At 44.7% G+C, this 15,720-nt stretch overlaps 3 protein-coding genes across 4 annotated transcripts in view; 1 reads left to right on the plus strand and 2 right to left on the minus strand.

The window, feature by feature from the left end:
* ifi30a (IFI30 lysosomal thiol reductase a) overlaps positions 1 to 898 on the minus strand; it is a 13,527-nt gene extending 12,629 nt beyond the window's left edge. The window contains exon 1 of the mRNA XM_063016904.1: positions 694 to 898. Within this exon, the coding sequence (XP_062872974.1) occupies positions 694 to 825 (132 nt within the window). The 5' untranslated portion in view covers positions 826 to 898. The remainder of the gene's footprint in view (positions 1 to 693) is intronic.
* Positions 899 to 4,151: 3,253 nt separating this feature from the next.
* On the minus strand, positions 4,152 to 7,428 carry bloc1s3 (biogenesis of lysosomal organelles complex-1, subunit 3). 2 transcript variants are annotated; one of them, XM_063016690.1, is made up of 2 exons: positions 7,368 to 7,428; positions 4,152 to 5,419 (listed from the first exon to the last, which is right to left on the minus strand). In XM_063016690.1, exon 2 carries the CDS (start codon positions 5,413 to 5,415, stop codon positions 4,906 to 4,908), a length of 510 nt encoding a protein of 169 aa, XP_062872760.1. In that variant the 5' UTR covers positions 5,416 to 5,419; positions 7,368 to 7,428; the 3' UTR covers positions 4,152 to 4,905. The 2 variants fall into 2 exon arrangements, with proteins under 2 accessions (XP_062872760.1, XP_062872761.1); XM_063016691.1 differs by lacking the exon at positions 7,368 to 7,428 and adding an exon at positions 7,288 to 7,315.
* A 1,180-nt stretch (positions 7,429 to 8,608) lies between these two features.
* On the plus strand, positions 8,609 to 13,016 carry slc19a3a (solute carrier family 19 member 3a). The gene is made up of 6 exons (XM_063016867.1): positions 8,609 to 8,755; positions 10,433 to 11,021; positions 11,259 to 11,468; positions 11,788 to 11,980; positions 12,116 to 12,257; positions 12,543 to 13,016. The coding sequence occupies exons 1-6, from the start codon at positions 8,609 to 8,611 to the stop codon at positions 12,702 to 12,704; spliced, it is 1,443 nt and encodes a 480-aa protein (XP_062872937.1). The 3' UTR covers positions 12,705 to 13,016.
* Positions 13,017 to 15,720: the final 2,704 nt, after the last annotated feature.

Raw genomic sequence — 15,720 nt, forward strand, 5'->3', positions numbered from 1 at the left:
CTGGGCAGTGTGTGTGTGTGTGTATATAAACTCACCCCACACCTCTGGGCAGTGTGTGTGTGTGTGTGTGTATATAAACTCACCCCACACCTCTGGGCAGTGTGTGTGTGTGTGTGTGTGTGTATGTGTGTATAAACTCACCCCACACCTCTGGGCAGTGTGTGTGTGTGTGTGTGTGTGTGTGTGTGTGTGTGTATATAAACTCACCCCACACCTCTGGGCAGTGTGTGTGTGTGTGTGTGTGTGTGTGTGTGTGTGTGTGTGTGTGTGTGTGTATATAAACTCACCCCACACCTCTGGGCAGTGTGTGTGTGTGTGTGTGTGTGTGTGTGTGTATAAACTCACCCCACACCTCTGGGCAGTGTGTGTGTGTGTGTGTATATAAACTCACCCCACACCTCTGGGCAGTGTGTGTGTGTGTGTGTATATAAACTCACCCCACACCTCTGGGCAGTGTGTGTGTGTGTGTATATAAACTCACCCCACACCTCTGGGCAGTGTGTGTGTGTGTGTGTGTGTGTGTGTGTGTGTGTGTGTGTATAAACTCACCCCACACCTCTGGGCAGTGTGTGTGTGTGTGTGTATATAAACTCACCCCACACCTCTGGGCAGTGTGTGTGTGTGTGTGTGTGTGTGTATATAAACTCACCCCACACCTCTGGGCAGTGTGTGTGTGTGTGTATATAAACTCACCCCACACCTCTGGGCAGTTTGCTCGGACTCGCACCACCGCTGTACCGGAACATCACACAGCGGAGCGCTCGCGCTCACACACAGCAGCAGCGCGAGGCTGAGTAATTGGAGCTCGCGCTTGAACACACTCATGGCTCGTGCGGTACCGGAGCGATACAGAACCGAACCGAACCTCTCAGCAACTCCTCACACTCATTCACTCGCTCGCTCCACTTTTATACCCGGGACTTTCCGTGCTGTCATGTGATTGGTTACTATGCCGTTGCTTCTGTGATCTGATTGGTCGGGAGTCACGCGCTGCAGCGTCATTTAACTCCAGCTAAACAGTCGCAGCTAAAAACACAAACCCAGACACAAAGTTCTGTGGTGAAAGTTCAACATTTCCTTCTGTTCTGATAGTTCCTGTTATTTATTAAAACATTATTCACAACTTAAATAAAACTACATTCGTTAAGCAACAATTACAACAACCGTTATAAAATAGGAATAATATGTTTATGACGTGCTAATTCATGACTATCTAATGAGTCATAACATAATGAGTCTGTTGGTGAAGGTAATCGTGTTGGTATTTGGGTAATGGTTTTGGCAATGGTAATAGTGTTGGTAATACTAATTGTACTGGTGGAGGTATCATGATTTTGGCAATGGTATTGGGGTGGTGGTAGGTGGGCACTTGTAGTGTTGGTAATAGTATTGGGCTTGGTAATGTTGGTATATACAGGGGTTGGACAAAATAACTGAAACACCTGTCATTTTAGTGTGGGAGGTTTCATGGCTAAATTGGACCAGTCTGGTGGCCAATCTTCATTAATTGCACATTGCACCAGTAAGAGCAGAGTGTGAAGGTTCAATTAGCAGGGTAAGAGCACAGTTTTGCTCAAAATATTGCAATGCACACAACATTATGGGTGACATACCAGAGTTCAAAAGAGGACAAATTGTTGGTGCACGTCTTGCTGGCGCATCTGTGACCAAGACAGCAAGTCTTTGTGATGTATCAAGAGCCACGGTATCCAGGGTAATGTCAGCATACCACCAAGAAGGACAAACCACATCCAACAGGATTAACTGTGGACGCAAGAGGAAGCTGTCTGAAAGGGATGTTCGGGTGCTAACCCGGATTGTATCCAAAAAACATAAAACCACGGCTGCCCAAATCACGGCAGAATTAAATGTGCACCTCGACTCTCCTGTTTCCACCAGAACTGTCCGTCGGGAGCTCCACAGGGTCAATATACACGGCCGGGCTGCTATAGCCAAACCTTTGGTCACTCGTGCCAATGCCAAACGTCGGTTTCAATGGTGCAAGGAGCGCAAATCTTGGGCTGTGGACAATGTGAAACATGTATTGTTCTCTGATGAGTCCACCTTTACTGTTTTCCCCACATCCGGGAGAGTTACGGTGTGGAGAAGCCCCAAAGAAGCATACCACCCAGACTGTTGCATGCCCAGAGTGAAGCATGGGGGTGGATCAGTGATGGTTTGGGCTGCCATATCATGGCATTCCCTTGGCCCAATACTTGTGCTAGATGGGCGCGTCACTGCCAAGGACTACCGAACCATTCTGGAGGACCATGTGCATCCAATGGCGGTGCCGTGTATCAGGATGACAATGCACCAATACACACAGCAAGACTGGTAAAAGATTGGTTTGATGAACATGAAAGTGAAGTTGAACATCTCCCATGGCCTGCACAGTCACCAGATCTAAATATTATTGAGCCACTTTGGGGTGTTTTGGAGAAGCGAGTCAGGAAACGTTTTCCTCCACCAGCATCACGTAGTGACCTGGCCACTATCCTGCAAGAAGAATGGCTTAAAATCCCTCTGACCACTGTGCAGGACTTGTATATGTCATTTCCAAGACGAATTGACGCTGTATTGGCTGCAAAAGGAGGCCCTACACCATACTAATAAATTATTGTGGTCTAAAACCAGGTGTTTCAGTTATTTTGTCCAACCCCTGTATGTTGGTATTCGTGCAGGTAATGGTAATAGTGTGGGTAATAGTATTTTTGTTAGTAATAATTGTGTTGGTATTGATGTAGGTTGGGGTAATGGTTTTGGCAATGGTAATTGTATTGGTGAAGTTATTGGGGATGGTACTGGTTTTGGTAATGTATTGGTATTATGGTGGGCAACTGTAGTGTTGGTAATGGTATTGGGCTTGGTATTGTTGTTAGGTATCAGTAATAGTGTTTTTGTAGGTAATAATCGTGTTGTAATAGTATTGGTGCAGTTATTGAGGTTGGTAATGGTATTGGGATTAGTGTGGGTAAGTATTGGTGCAGTTATTAAGGTTGGTAATAATGGTGTTGGGATTAGTGTGGGTGGTGATGTGTTGGTAATAGTATTGGTGCAGTTACTGCGGTTGTTATTGGTGTTGGTATTAGTGTGGGTAGTGAGGTGTTGGTAATAGTATTGGTGCAGTTATTGAGGTTGGTAATAATGGTGTTGGTATTAGTGTGGGTGGTGAGGTGTTGGTAATAGTATTGGTGCAGTTATTGAGGTTGGTAATAATGGTGTTGGTATTAGTGTGGGTAGTGAGGTGTTGGTAATAGTATTGGTGCAGTTATTGAGGTTGGTAATAATGGTGTTGGTATTAGTGTGGGTAGTGAGGTGTTGGTAATAGTATTGGTGCAGTTATTGAGGTTGGTAATAATGGTGTTGGTATTAGTGTGGGTAGTGAGGTGTTGGTAATAGTATTGGTGCAGTTATTGAGGTTGGTAATAATGGTGTTGGTATTAGTGTGGGTAGTGAGGTGTTGGTAATAGTATTGGTGCAGTTATTAAGGTTGGTAATAATGGTGTTGGTATTAGTGTGGGTGGTGAGGTGTTGGTAATAGTATTGGTGCAGTTATTGAGGTTGGTAATAATGGTGTTGGTATTAGTGTGGGTAGTGAGGTGTTGGTAATAGTATTGGTGCAGTTATTGAGGTTGGTAATAATGGTGTTGGTATTAGTGTGGGTAGTGAGGTGTTGGTAATAGTATTGGTGCAGTTATTGAGGTTGGTAATAATGGTGTTGGTATTAGTGTGGGTAGTGAGGTGTTGGTAATAGTATTGGTGCAGTTATTGAGGTTGGTAATAATGGTGTTGGTATTAGTGTGGGTAGTGAGGTGTTGGTAATAGTATTGGTGCAGTTATTAAGGTTGGTAATAATGGTGTTGGTATTAGTGTGGGTGGTGAGGTGTTGGTAATAGTATTGGTGCAGTTATTGAGGTTGTTATTGGTGTTGGTATTAGTGTTAGTAATGATAATAGTGCTGAATTCATCGTGTATGTTGAGTTGAGATATAAACATGGTTCTGAGGTGAGATGGCCAGCACGCACTGGTCAGGTGTCCAGGGGCATTTAAATGATCCCATGACCTGTGATGATCACACGCCTGATCACATGATGCTCATTTACTCATGTATTCACCTGACGCAGTAAAAAAAACATACAATGATTCACACACAGGTTTAGTCTTATGGGTTTATTGGATCACACACACACACATGCACACTTAATTTAATTATCAAGAAGTCTATTATACAGTCTTTGCATAAGTTTGTACACCCCAAATTACATCGTTTGAAGATTTTACTGCACAATAACTGTTTATTTACCATCAATCCAACACATCAGTGTGAAAAAACAAAATGAAAACTGTTGCATCTTTCATCATCTTTTATTTTCTCCAGTGTGATAAATTCGGCTGTAAAACACACTAGCTCACTACTGCTCGGATCTCGTGCTCGGCTGTGTCTGAAGGAGGGCGAGGTGGTCGAATGGGGTTCCTGATTATTGCTGCTATTGCGGCCTCTACTGGCTGGTCGCGGCACTGCAGTGTGTTACTCTCCGTATGCTGTACGGATCCCTGTGAACCTGTCACATGGGAGGTACAGCAGCAGTAAAAGAGATACAACTGGGGATTTGGATACGACTAAATTGGGAGAACAAGCATTAAAAACTATCAGCAAGCAAATAGAAATTGTGCATAAATAAAGAACACTGCTATTAGGAATTCGCAGTCCAGGGATTTGATCCCACAACATCCCGGCTAGAGGCTTCCCGGCAGGCCATGGATTCAAGCTCATAACCTTCCTGCCTCCAGCTCATTCTTTATTCAGGACCAGCTGAGATTCAAACCCACAACCTTGCAGCTGCTGACTGTTCGGCCTGCTGTGGGATTGGAACTCACAGCCTCGTGGTTGTAGCATGAATGGGTTTAACGGGAAGCGGAGCAGGGCGTCATGTTGATGTCAGGCAGCAGGCGGCAGCCGGTGATGATGTCGATCTTGTCGCACACGGCTCTGAGGTCGTCCATGGCGACGCGGACGGTGTGCGAGGTGGCGATGACCACGCCCTGCGAGTGACTCAGGTGCGCCGTGGCGGCCTTGACGTCTCTGGCCGCGCCCAGGTAGACCAGTCTGACGCTCTGGTCGAGGTCCGCGCGCAGCCGGGCGTTACTCTCCTGGAGCTTCTGCTGCAGCAAGGAGGTTAGGTGCCCGCCCGGAGTGGGCGTGGCGGGTCTGTGCTCCGTGGTGGGGGTGTGGCGGTGGACGGTGAGCGGTGGTAAGTCGTGGTGGAACGTGGGGGATTTTTGCTCCTCCCCCTCGCTGTCCGTCTCGGACGCCTCACCAGGAACCGTCAGTCCAGGCGACATGTACACCTCCTGATCAGAGTCCGACTCAGACGCCTCGCCCTCCACCACGATCTGAGACTTCCTGTCCGCCATTATGCTACACACACACACACACACACAGAGTTACAGATTAATGCACAAGATCTTAAAGTATGACTGTGGGAATTTGTGCCCACTCAGTGTCATTGTACACACTATACACTTACACACACACTGTATACACTGTACACACACTGTACACACTACACACTTACACACACTACACACACACTGTATACACTTACACACACATTGTACACACTACACACTTACACACACTACACACACACTGTATACACTTGCACACACATTGTACACACTACACACTTACACACACTGTACACACTACACACTTACACACACACTGTATACACTTACACACACATTGTACACACTATACACTTACACACACACTGTATACACTGTACACACACTGTACACACTACACACTTACACACACACTGTATACACTGTACACACACTGTACACACTACACACTTACACACACACACTGTACACACTGTATACACTTACACACACATTGTACACACTACACACTTACACACACTACACACACACTGTATACACTTACACACACATTGTACACACTACACACTTACACACACTGTACACACTACACACTTACACACACACTGTATACACTTACACACACATTGTACACACTACACACACTGTACACACACTGTACACACTACACACTTACACACACTGTATACACTTACACACACATTGTACACACTACACACTTACACACACACTGTATACACTTACACACACATTGTACACACTACACACTTACACACACTGTACACACTACACACTTACACACACACACTGTACACACTACACACTTACACACACACTGTACACACTACACACTGTACACACTACACACTTACACACACTGTATACACTTACACACACTATAAACCACATACTCTACATACTAATCACACACACTGTATAAACTACACACACTGTACACACACACACTGTATACACTTACACACACATTGTACACACTACACACTTACACACACACACTGTACACACTACACACTTACACACACATTGTACACACTGTACACTTACACACACTTACACACACACACTGTACACACTACACACTTACACACACACTGTACACACACTGTATACACTACACACACACACTATAAACCACATACTCTACATACTAAACACACACACTGTATAAACTACACACACTGTACACACACACACACTGTATACACTTACACACACATTGTACACACTACACACTTACACACACACACTGTACACACTACACACTTACACACACACACTGTACACACTACACACTTACACACACATTGTACACACTGTACACTTACACACACTTACACACACACACTGTACACACTACACACTTACACACACACTGTACACACACTGTATACACTACACACACACACTATAAACCACATACTCTACATACTAAACACACACACTGTATAAACTACACACACTGTACACACACACACTGTATACACTTACACACACATTGTACACACTACACACTTACACACACACACTGTACACACTACACACTTACACACACACACTGTACACACTACACACTTACACACACATTGTACACACTGTACACTTACACACACACACTGTACACACTACACACTTACACACACACTGTACACACTACACACTTACACACATTGTACACACTACACACTTACACACACTGTATACACTTACACACACTGTATACACTTACACACACACTATAAACCACATACTCTACACACTTACACACACACTGTACACACACTGTACACACTACACACACCCACTCAAACTCACTGTTCACACTAAACACACACACACACACACACACACTATACATACACTGTACACACACATTACCCCGCTAATAATAAGACTAATTTAAATAAAACTGGTTATTAAATGTTTATTTCTGCACTTACACTCTGTTTCAACGGGAGGAGTCACGTGATTGTCACATGACAGCCGTGAAACTGAACAGTCACGATCCGCCAGAATAAAAGTCTCTTAATTAATTTCACTATAATTTAAATGTAGATTTATTGGCAGGTCATTTGTATTGACAAAGACAGATTTATAAAAACAGAATAAAAATAACAATAATAATAATAATAAAAATAAAATATATAGAAATAGTTACAAATATATTTAACAGTAAATAGTATAGTATAATAATAACAGTAACAGTAATAACACAGTAAATAAGTACTAATAAGAATAAATATTTCTACACACCCAGTAGCAGTTCGTTACTTTCTGTGTGTAGTTTGGTATGTTCTTCCCCGTGTCTGTACGTGAGGTGAACAAACATAACATTAAATCATAATAAACAAACACACACACTTCACAGAATAAAAGTTTGATGCCCGAATCATTTATAAACGTTTCTGTTGGTGTTATTATTCACACATGTTTAGTAAAATACTTTAACATTAATAATTTACTTCCGAAATACACTCGTCCATATTTATATAAGTTACACCATAAACGACACATTATTTTACCAGATAAATGTGAACAGAACTGAGCTAAACTCCAGCAACGCACTGAATAAACGGTTTAAACACGGGGATCATTGTGATTTTTCTTTAAAACAGATTAAAGTTAGAATTTATAACATCTTTATAAAATAAAAAGTTTACATGGAATAGTTTATAAGGTCAGGTGTCCAAATACTTTTGGTGTATTTTAGCGAGTTCAAAAAACAATCCGGTAACACAGCGCCACCTACTGATGATACAATATAACAGCAATCGTTAATGTGTGTGTGTGTGTGTGTGTCCCAATATTTTTGACCATATCGTTTATTTTATTGCTTATTATTTACAAAACTTCGAAAGCTTGGTGTGCAAAAGTTTGTGCACCCTTAGAATCAAATTCAAAACGATGAAAGATTGATAGAGTTTCTTTTTTTTGGTCTTTGGTTGGTGGTCTTGGGTTCTGTTGTTTCTGAAAGGTTCACAAACTCAATTGCTGTGTGTGTGTGTGTGTGTGTGTGTGTGTGTGTGTGTGTGTGTTGGACCTTTGAGCTGGTTGCTCATTGACAGGCTGCACGTTATACACACTCACACCGGCACCGTGATACACACCTGGACACGTGCAGGAACGTGAAGATGCATGAATGAACCGTGTGTGGTAGAACATCCAGATTCTGGTCTGCACCATGGACCGGGTCAGGAGGTGGAGGACGGGCTGGGCTTTTCCCACCATCCTGTTGTGTGTGTATGGATTCTTCAGCTCGGTGAAGCCGATCGAACCGTTTCTCATCAGCTACATGACCGGACCGGATAAAAACCTCACCATGGAGCAGGTAGAGCACCGATAACACTCTCACTCACTCCTGCCAATCCACCTTCTGACATGTCGTGTTCCTCATCACAGAAAAGCAGCAGGTAGGAAGTCTGAACCCAGGTTTCCAGGGCTGTTGTGCTGTACGGCACCCACAACACCTGCTGAACCTGCTGTAGTTTAGGGAAGGACATTTTCTGTCCTGCACAGAGCCCTGACCTCAGCCTCACTCAACAGCACAAATCCCCACAGACACACTCTAAAGTTCTGAAATGGGACGTCCGACAAGCTTCTGGCCATATCATGTAGATTTCCTAGTAACACAGTTCCAGGGATCCAGGTTTGATCCCTGCCTAGGCAGAGTTTGGCATGTTCTTGTCTCGTCGGGTTGCCTCCAGGTACTTTGATTTCCTCCCACCTGCTGAAACCGGTTCATGGTTGAAGCTGTGTTTGTGCTGTATGTCCAGCACCGCGTTTAGATGACCGCTGTTATCTGGACGACCTGAAAGCAGCAGGAGCAGCAGTCACACGCGAGAACAGGCAGCTTTATTAAGATGGTAGCAGAGCTGGAGATCTCGGTACCGGTGGTCCATCGTGATTTATCGCCGCCCCACCCGAGCGCCCCCCGGTCCTGCTGCCCTGATCCATCAGCACTTTATTCAGCCATGTTAATCATTCTACAATCATAAAAGCCGTTCTGACCTGCATCTTATCAACAGTTTATGAGCTTAAGTGATCGATAACGACATTTATTATCGGAGTATTTATGAAAGGAAGCGTGCCAAAAGTCATTATGATCACTAATAAACAATTGGCCAAAAGTATTTGGACACCAGACTGTGAGCTAAACAAACGTTATGAAAACAGAAAGACCCTCTGTGATCTCAGCTAGAACAACATCCGCTCTTCTGAGAAGCTCCTCACGAGACCGTAGTATTGAAGTGTGTCTGTGTGTGGGAATTTGTGCCCCTTCAGTGGTACAAAAGATGATGGCTGGGCGCTGATTGATCAGTCGATGTTCCGGTTCATTCCAAAGCTGTTGAGTGTGCAGGCCACAAAGGGATTAAAACTAAAAACCACAAGAAGCTTGTGGTGCAAAAGGGAACCGTCAGGACCCTCAGAGGGTATAAAAATAATATTCTTTAATAAATCCTACAAATAGGAGTTCTAATAATCATACTAATCATCATACCAATCATTTGAAAGTGATCAATGCAGGAGATACAACTGAGGAATTGGATACGACTAAATTGGGAGAAAAGGAAAAACAATAAAAAACAACCAGCAAGCAAAGAAAACACTGCTATTAGCAATTTGCAGTCCTGGGATTTGATCCCACAACCTCCTGGCTAGAGGCTTCCAGACAGTTCATGGATTCAAGCTCACAACCTTCCTGCCACCAGCTCATTTTTCATTCAGGACTCTCTGGCCAGCTGAGATTCAAACCCACAACCTTGTAGCTGCTGACTGTTCGGCCTGCTGTGGGATTAGAACTCACAGCCTTGTGGTTGCAGCACAGATCGGTTTAATGGGGAGCGGAGCAGGGCGTCATGTCGATGTCCGGTGATGATGTTGATCTTGTCGCACACGGCTCTTTGACGTCTCTGGTCGCGCCCAGAAGGGGAACCGTCAGGTCCAGAGGGACCTGGATCAGGACCAAGGGATGAAGGTGATTCAAGCTTTTATCTCTCTCTCTCAGGTAGCCAATCAGATCTTCCCGGTGTGGACGTACTCTTACCTGGCCGTGTTGCTTCCGGTGTTCCTGCTCACCGATTGGCTGCGCTACAAACCCGTCATCGTGTTCCAGTGCCTGGCCCTGTTCGCCACCACGGCGATGCTGATCTGGGCGCGGGGCGTGGGCGCGATGCAGGCCATGCAGTTCTGCTACGGCGTGGCGACGGCGTGCGAGGTGGCCTACTTCTCCTACGTCTACAGCGTGGTGGAGCTGAAGTTCTACCTCAGAGCCACGTCGTTCTGCCGCTCCGCCCAGCTGGTGGGCTACACGCTGGGCTCGGTGGCCGGGCAGGTCCTGCTGTCGCTCCGGCTGATGACGTATCACTACATGCTGGTGTTCACGCTGGCGCTCATCTCCCTCGCCCTCCTGGCCGCCGTTCTCCTCCCCATGCCCGCCGCCAGCATGTTCTTCCACCGGAGAGCGAGCGACTCTGAGGACACCGGGCAAAACACCACGGGAGGCGACGACGGCAGGGCGGAGGTTACGCAGACCAAGCGGCATGAAGGTCAGGAGGACACGGAGCAGAGATCCGGAACCCTGACGGAGGAAACAGGTGAGCTGGACGTTCTGCAGGTCCAACCGAAGCTCAGATGAAGAGCTCGTATCTCCTGTAGGTTGCACCGAATCCCTTTTATCTCCTAGGTAAACCCATGGTATCTTCTCCAGGACGTCCCAAAGCTCAGATCAAACCCCACGTATGTGGTGCAGGGTGGAACGAAGCTCGGATGAAGCTTCTCATACGCTGGGATTGATCCCTTGTTTTAACGCTAACCTCTGGTATCTCCTGCAGGCTGTAGAGAAGCCGTCCTGAAGCTCTGGCTGGATTTCCTCAGCTGTTTCTCCTCCTCTAAGATGCTGATCTGGTCCGTCTGGTGGGCGCTGGCGACCTGCGGGTACAACCAGACCGTCAACTACGTCCAGGCGCTGTGGGAGACGGTGGAGCCCAGCAGGAACGACACGCTGTATAACGGAGGAGTGGAGGCCGTCTCTAATCTGTTCGGTAAACGTTGTTAGATACGCCCATGAGCCAAAACATTTGAACCACACCTATAGATGTACATGTGAGGGATCTATTAGATGTTGACCGCTGACAGGTTGTTGGGCGGCCAAGACTGGTACTAACCAACAGAAGACCTCTGGTATCAGTTGATACCAGAGTTGATACCCTTCTGTGTCAGTCAAAGTACCCATGCAACTCCTGTCCACCACATTGCAGGACAATAATCACCCATATCAGGCAGGTGGTCCTAATGTTTTGGGGCATCAGATCATAAACACTGAGGTCATGTGACTAACACAGAACGTTCTGCCCTCCTCAGGTGCGGTGGCGGCGTACGGCGTGGGGTTCAGTCGTGTGGACTGGTCTCACTGGGGTGAACTGGCCCTCGGCTCTCTCTCGGCTCTCAGCAGCGCCGCGCTCTACGTCATGGTCTTCGTCTCCAACATCTGGGTCTGTTATGGCGGCTACGTCGTCTTCAAGAGTCTCTACATGCTGCTCATCACCATCGCCATGTGAGAGGCTCTCATCTTCATCTCTGAACATGCAGTGATTGTATATCCTGGGGGTCAAGACAAGACGTTCAGGCCGTGTAGTCCAGGTCCACCCAGTGTCTACATACTTCTGACTCAGCTCTGTACGTGTTTCAGGTTTCAGATTGCGGCCGGCCTGTCGGTGGAGCGCTACGCTCTGGTGTTCGGGGTGAACACCTTCAGCGCTCTGGTTCTGCAGACGGTCCTCACGTCCATCGTGGTGGACAGCAGGGGACTCGGGCTGGACGTCACTACACAGGTGGGTCACATCACGCTGCTCATCAGGCGTCCAGATATTTCTGTCCAGGGTGCGAGCAGGAGAACTGTGAGAGGAACCGGGGTGTTCTTCATGGTTCCTTCAGGGCCTTCGTGGTCCAGATCTTCTCTGTGAAGAACCTCACTCATGATTAGCGAGCTCGGGTTTGTCCACTAGGTTGAGCTGTTGGCTGAATAATCGTTATATGAATGAATGAAAGTTTGAAATATTAAATGAGGGTTTGAATGAATGAATGAATAATTTTCTCTTCTGTTTGATCTTTTTCAGTTTATTATTTACGCCTCGTATTTCTGCTTCATCGCTTTGATCTTCTTCGTGAGAGGCGTTTACACTCTGTACCAAAAACACACAAAAACTCTGTGCGCAAAACACACACACACTCACACACACACTGACACACACACTCACACACTCTCAGTGAAACTGTAACCATGACACACTCACTCACTCATGATTTTTCCATCGTGGATTTAGAGGAACCTTCTGTGGTGAAGGCCGTTACTCACCGTCTCTGTGCAGCTCCTCGTCTAGCCAGCAGGGGTCGTAACTGCAGCAGTAATGAAGAATCCCCCCCCCAGCCTCACCCTCAGACACCCCCAATAGCACCGCTGACATCCTGGTTGGAATCCGGGTTTGAATGTATTATAGACCGCTGTGCCACCTGACCGCTGTATTCTAACCACGTTATTAAAACGTTAATAAAACGATGATTTTCCTATTAAAATGTATATTTGTATCCGATTACGTTTGTGCGCCTTTCCATATCAGGAAAAACTAAGCACACACTCCTCTATCCTGGCCGAAGAAAGCTGCAGACTAGCACCCATCCTCTTCTACAGGTGAGACGTGGTCGGGTGCTTCTTTACACCAGTCAGTGGTGGATTCACATCACATTTACATCTTCTGCATTTAGCAGACGTTTTTGTCCACAGTGAATTACAGGAACCTTTAAATTGGGAGTCTTGCTCAGGGGTCCAACAGTGACAACTTGGTGGTGGTGGGGCTTAACCAGCGACCTTCTGATTACTAAATAAGTACCTTAACCGCGGAGCTATCTCAGAGAGTCACCTATCACCTGGACCATTCTGATCTATTTTAAATATACACATGTTTCAAATTTAGTGCCACACGTGACAAACTAATCGGGACTGAGATCAGGATCATGTTTACCTCTGTGTTTCATCACTTTCATTTTTTATAACACAACAAATTTTAGTAAATAAAACAACAGGACGCCAACTGATCCAGTTCGATTATTAAGCCAGTCTTTTTATTGTTCAGGTCTTCAGCTAAGCGGCGGTATGTATGTAGCTTCATTGTTGTATAAAACACTTCAGAACGCACCTAACATTTTAACAGGACACATGTCTGTACTGCAGGCAGGCCAGTCTTGCACCTAATAGCACTCTCTGATTACGCAGCCATGCTGTTCTAACTGGCCTGGTGGTGTTATGCTGAACGTCTTCATCTAACATTCACTGCATTTAGTGGAACTGTGGCTGAGTGCAATTTAAGCTAAAAAGGGCCTTCTTGCTCAAACTGGAAGTGGGATTACAAGTCCAGCACGTTCATAGATAGATTAGATAGATAGATAGATAGATAGATAGATAGATAGATAGATAGATAGATAGATAGATAGATAGATAGATAGATAGATAGATAGATAGATAGATAGATAGATAGATAGATAGATAGATAGATAGATTCTTTATTGATCCTTTGCAGGAAATTTCTTTGTTACAGCAGCTCAACAGTCAACAACAACTTCTTGTATACATACAACATTAACTTACAGTGCAAAAACAAGCAATAAGATAAAAATGTACAGTATGGTACTATATACATGTAAGTATTTCTTATAAATGATTTATTTGAATTATTGTGAACTGTTAAACAGTCTGATAGCAGTTATAAGAAAGGATTTTCTGTAACGTTCAGTCCTGCATTTAGGAGGAATCAGTCTGTGACTGAAGGTGCTCTGTCGAAACACCTCCAGGGAGTGAAGTGGGTGTGAATGGTTTTTGATAATTGAGTTAAGCTTTGTGAGCATTCTTAACTCTGCTACCTGCTGAACTGAGTCCTGTTCAGACCCCACTATGGAGCTGGCCTTCATGGCTACCAATGTCCTAGATTGATGAATATTTACGGGGTTAGCTAGAGGGGAAAAGGAAAAGAGAAAAGGAAAAGGGGAAAATCAGCCCCATATCATCATCGCTCCTCCACTCCAGAACTGCAGGTGGCGCTAGTGCTGCACCGTGTCGCCTCACCGAATACCAAGCAGAAGCAGGACTGCAGTGTTTGTTAGGCTAGCTGTGCTAACAGAGCAGCTAACAATAACAATTTAATGTTTCTGCCAAGGTTTTACTGTAGAAATTAATTCAATCCGCTTCACATATTAAAATAGAACAATTTACTTATCGCGGATTTGATCTGATTCGCTCCGGTCTGTTTTTAAACTGCAGGTAAGTTTAACTGAAGCTGCTCGCTGAGCGGTGGCTCAATCTTAAATGCATCCATCAGCACTACACAACTGCACTACGTAGGGCGCGACGCGATTGCGCTTGTACCGTATTGAGTGCACTTGATGTGAAACACGTCGTGATTTGGGATTGAGCCTCAGTTACAAGCGGTACATGGTACATAGCTTATTGTTTGGTTAATGTCAGTAAGACGAGAAGCAATTCTGTGACTGACTGGATCATTGTCTTAAAATGGACTTTTATTTCTTTAATATTTAGAATATTAAGAGCATTAAATGAATCTACAAAACCTTCTGAGTATAAAGATATTTTGTACACTTTAAAAATGAAACATAATTAAGATATTGATGCAAAATCTGATCATGCTGACAGATTAACTATTAAAAAGAGTAATTAATTCGTAAAACATCAAAACATAATTTTATGCATTTCTGAAACGTGTAATTTTAAATCATATTGCTAAATAAAACAGATTGAAGATGTCCTTAGACCTGGATTACAGGTTAACAACAATAAACTTTTATTTTGAAATAATTATTAGAAGAGAGTGGACAGGGGTTAAATGCACTTATGTAGAATTAAGGCACAAATACTGTCACTGAGCACTTCATTAGGAACACCAATCTGGAGTGTACGTTCTTTGATTAATTTATAACCTGCACCTACCATACATATGAACTTTACGGGTATACAGTTACTAACTGTAGTCCATTTTCTGTGTATTCATTCCACCCCCCAAATTCCTCATGTATCGATCGGGTCACATGGAGCTTAGCGTGTCTCTCTGTACATGATACGGCTCTGTGTGGGAATCCAAAACTGGTAGATGATAAGAAGCGGCAACAGATTGGACACTTGTCGGAGGGGACATGTGGTGATCTGGCATCAGATTTACAATTGGGGATCGGAAATGACTAAATTGGGAGATAAAGGAAGGAAAAATCTGCGCAGTCAAGTGTCCCAAA

Source organism: Trichomycterus rosablanca, chromosome 20 (assembly GCF_030014385.1).
Source record: "Trichomycterus rosablanca isolate fTriRos1 chromosome 20, fTriRos1.hap1, whole genome shotgun sequence".
Taxonomy (NCBI): domain Eukaryota; kingdom Metazoa; phylum Chordata; class Actinopteri; order Siluriformes; family Trichomycteridae; genus Trichomycterus; species Trichomycterus rosablanca.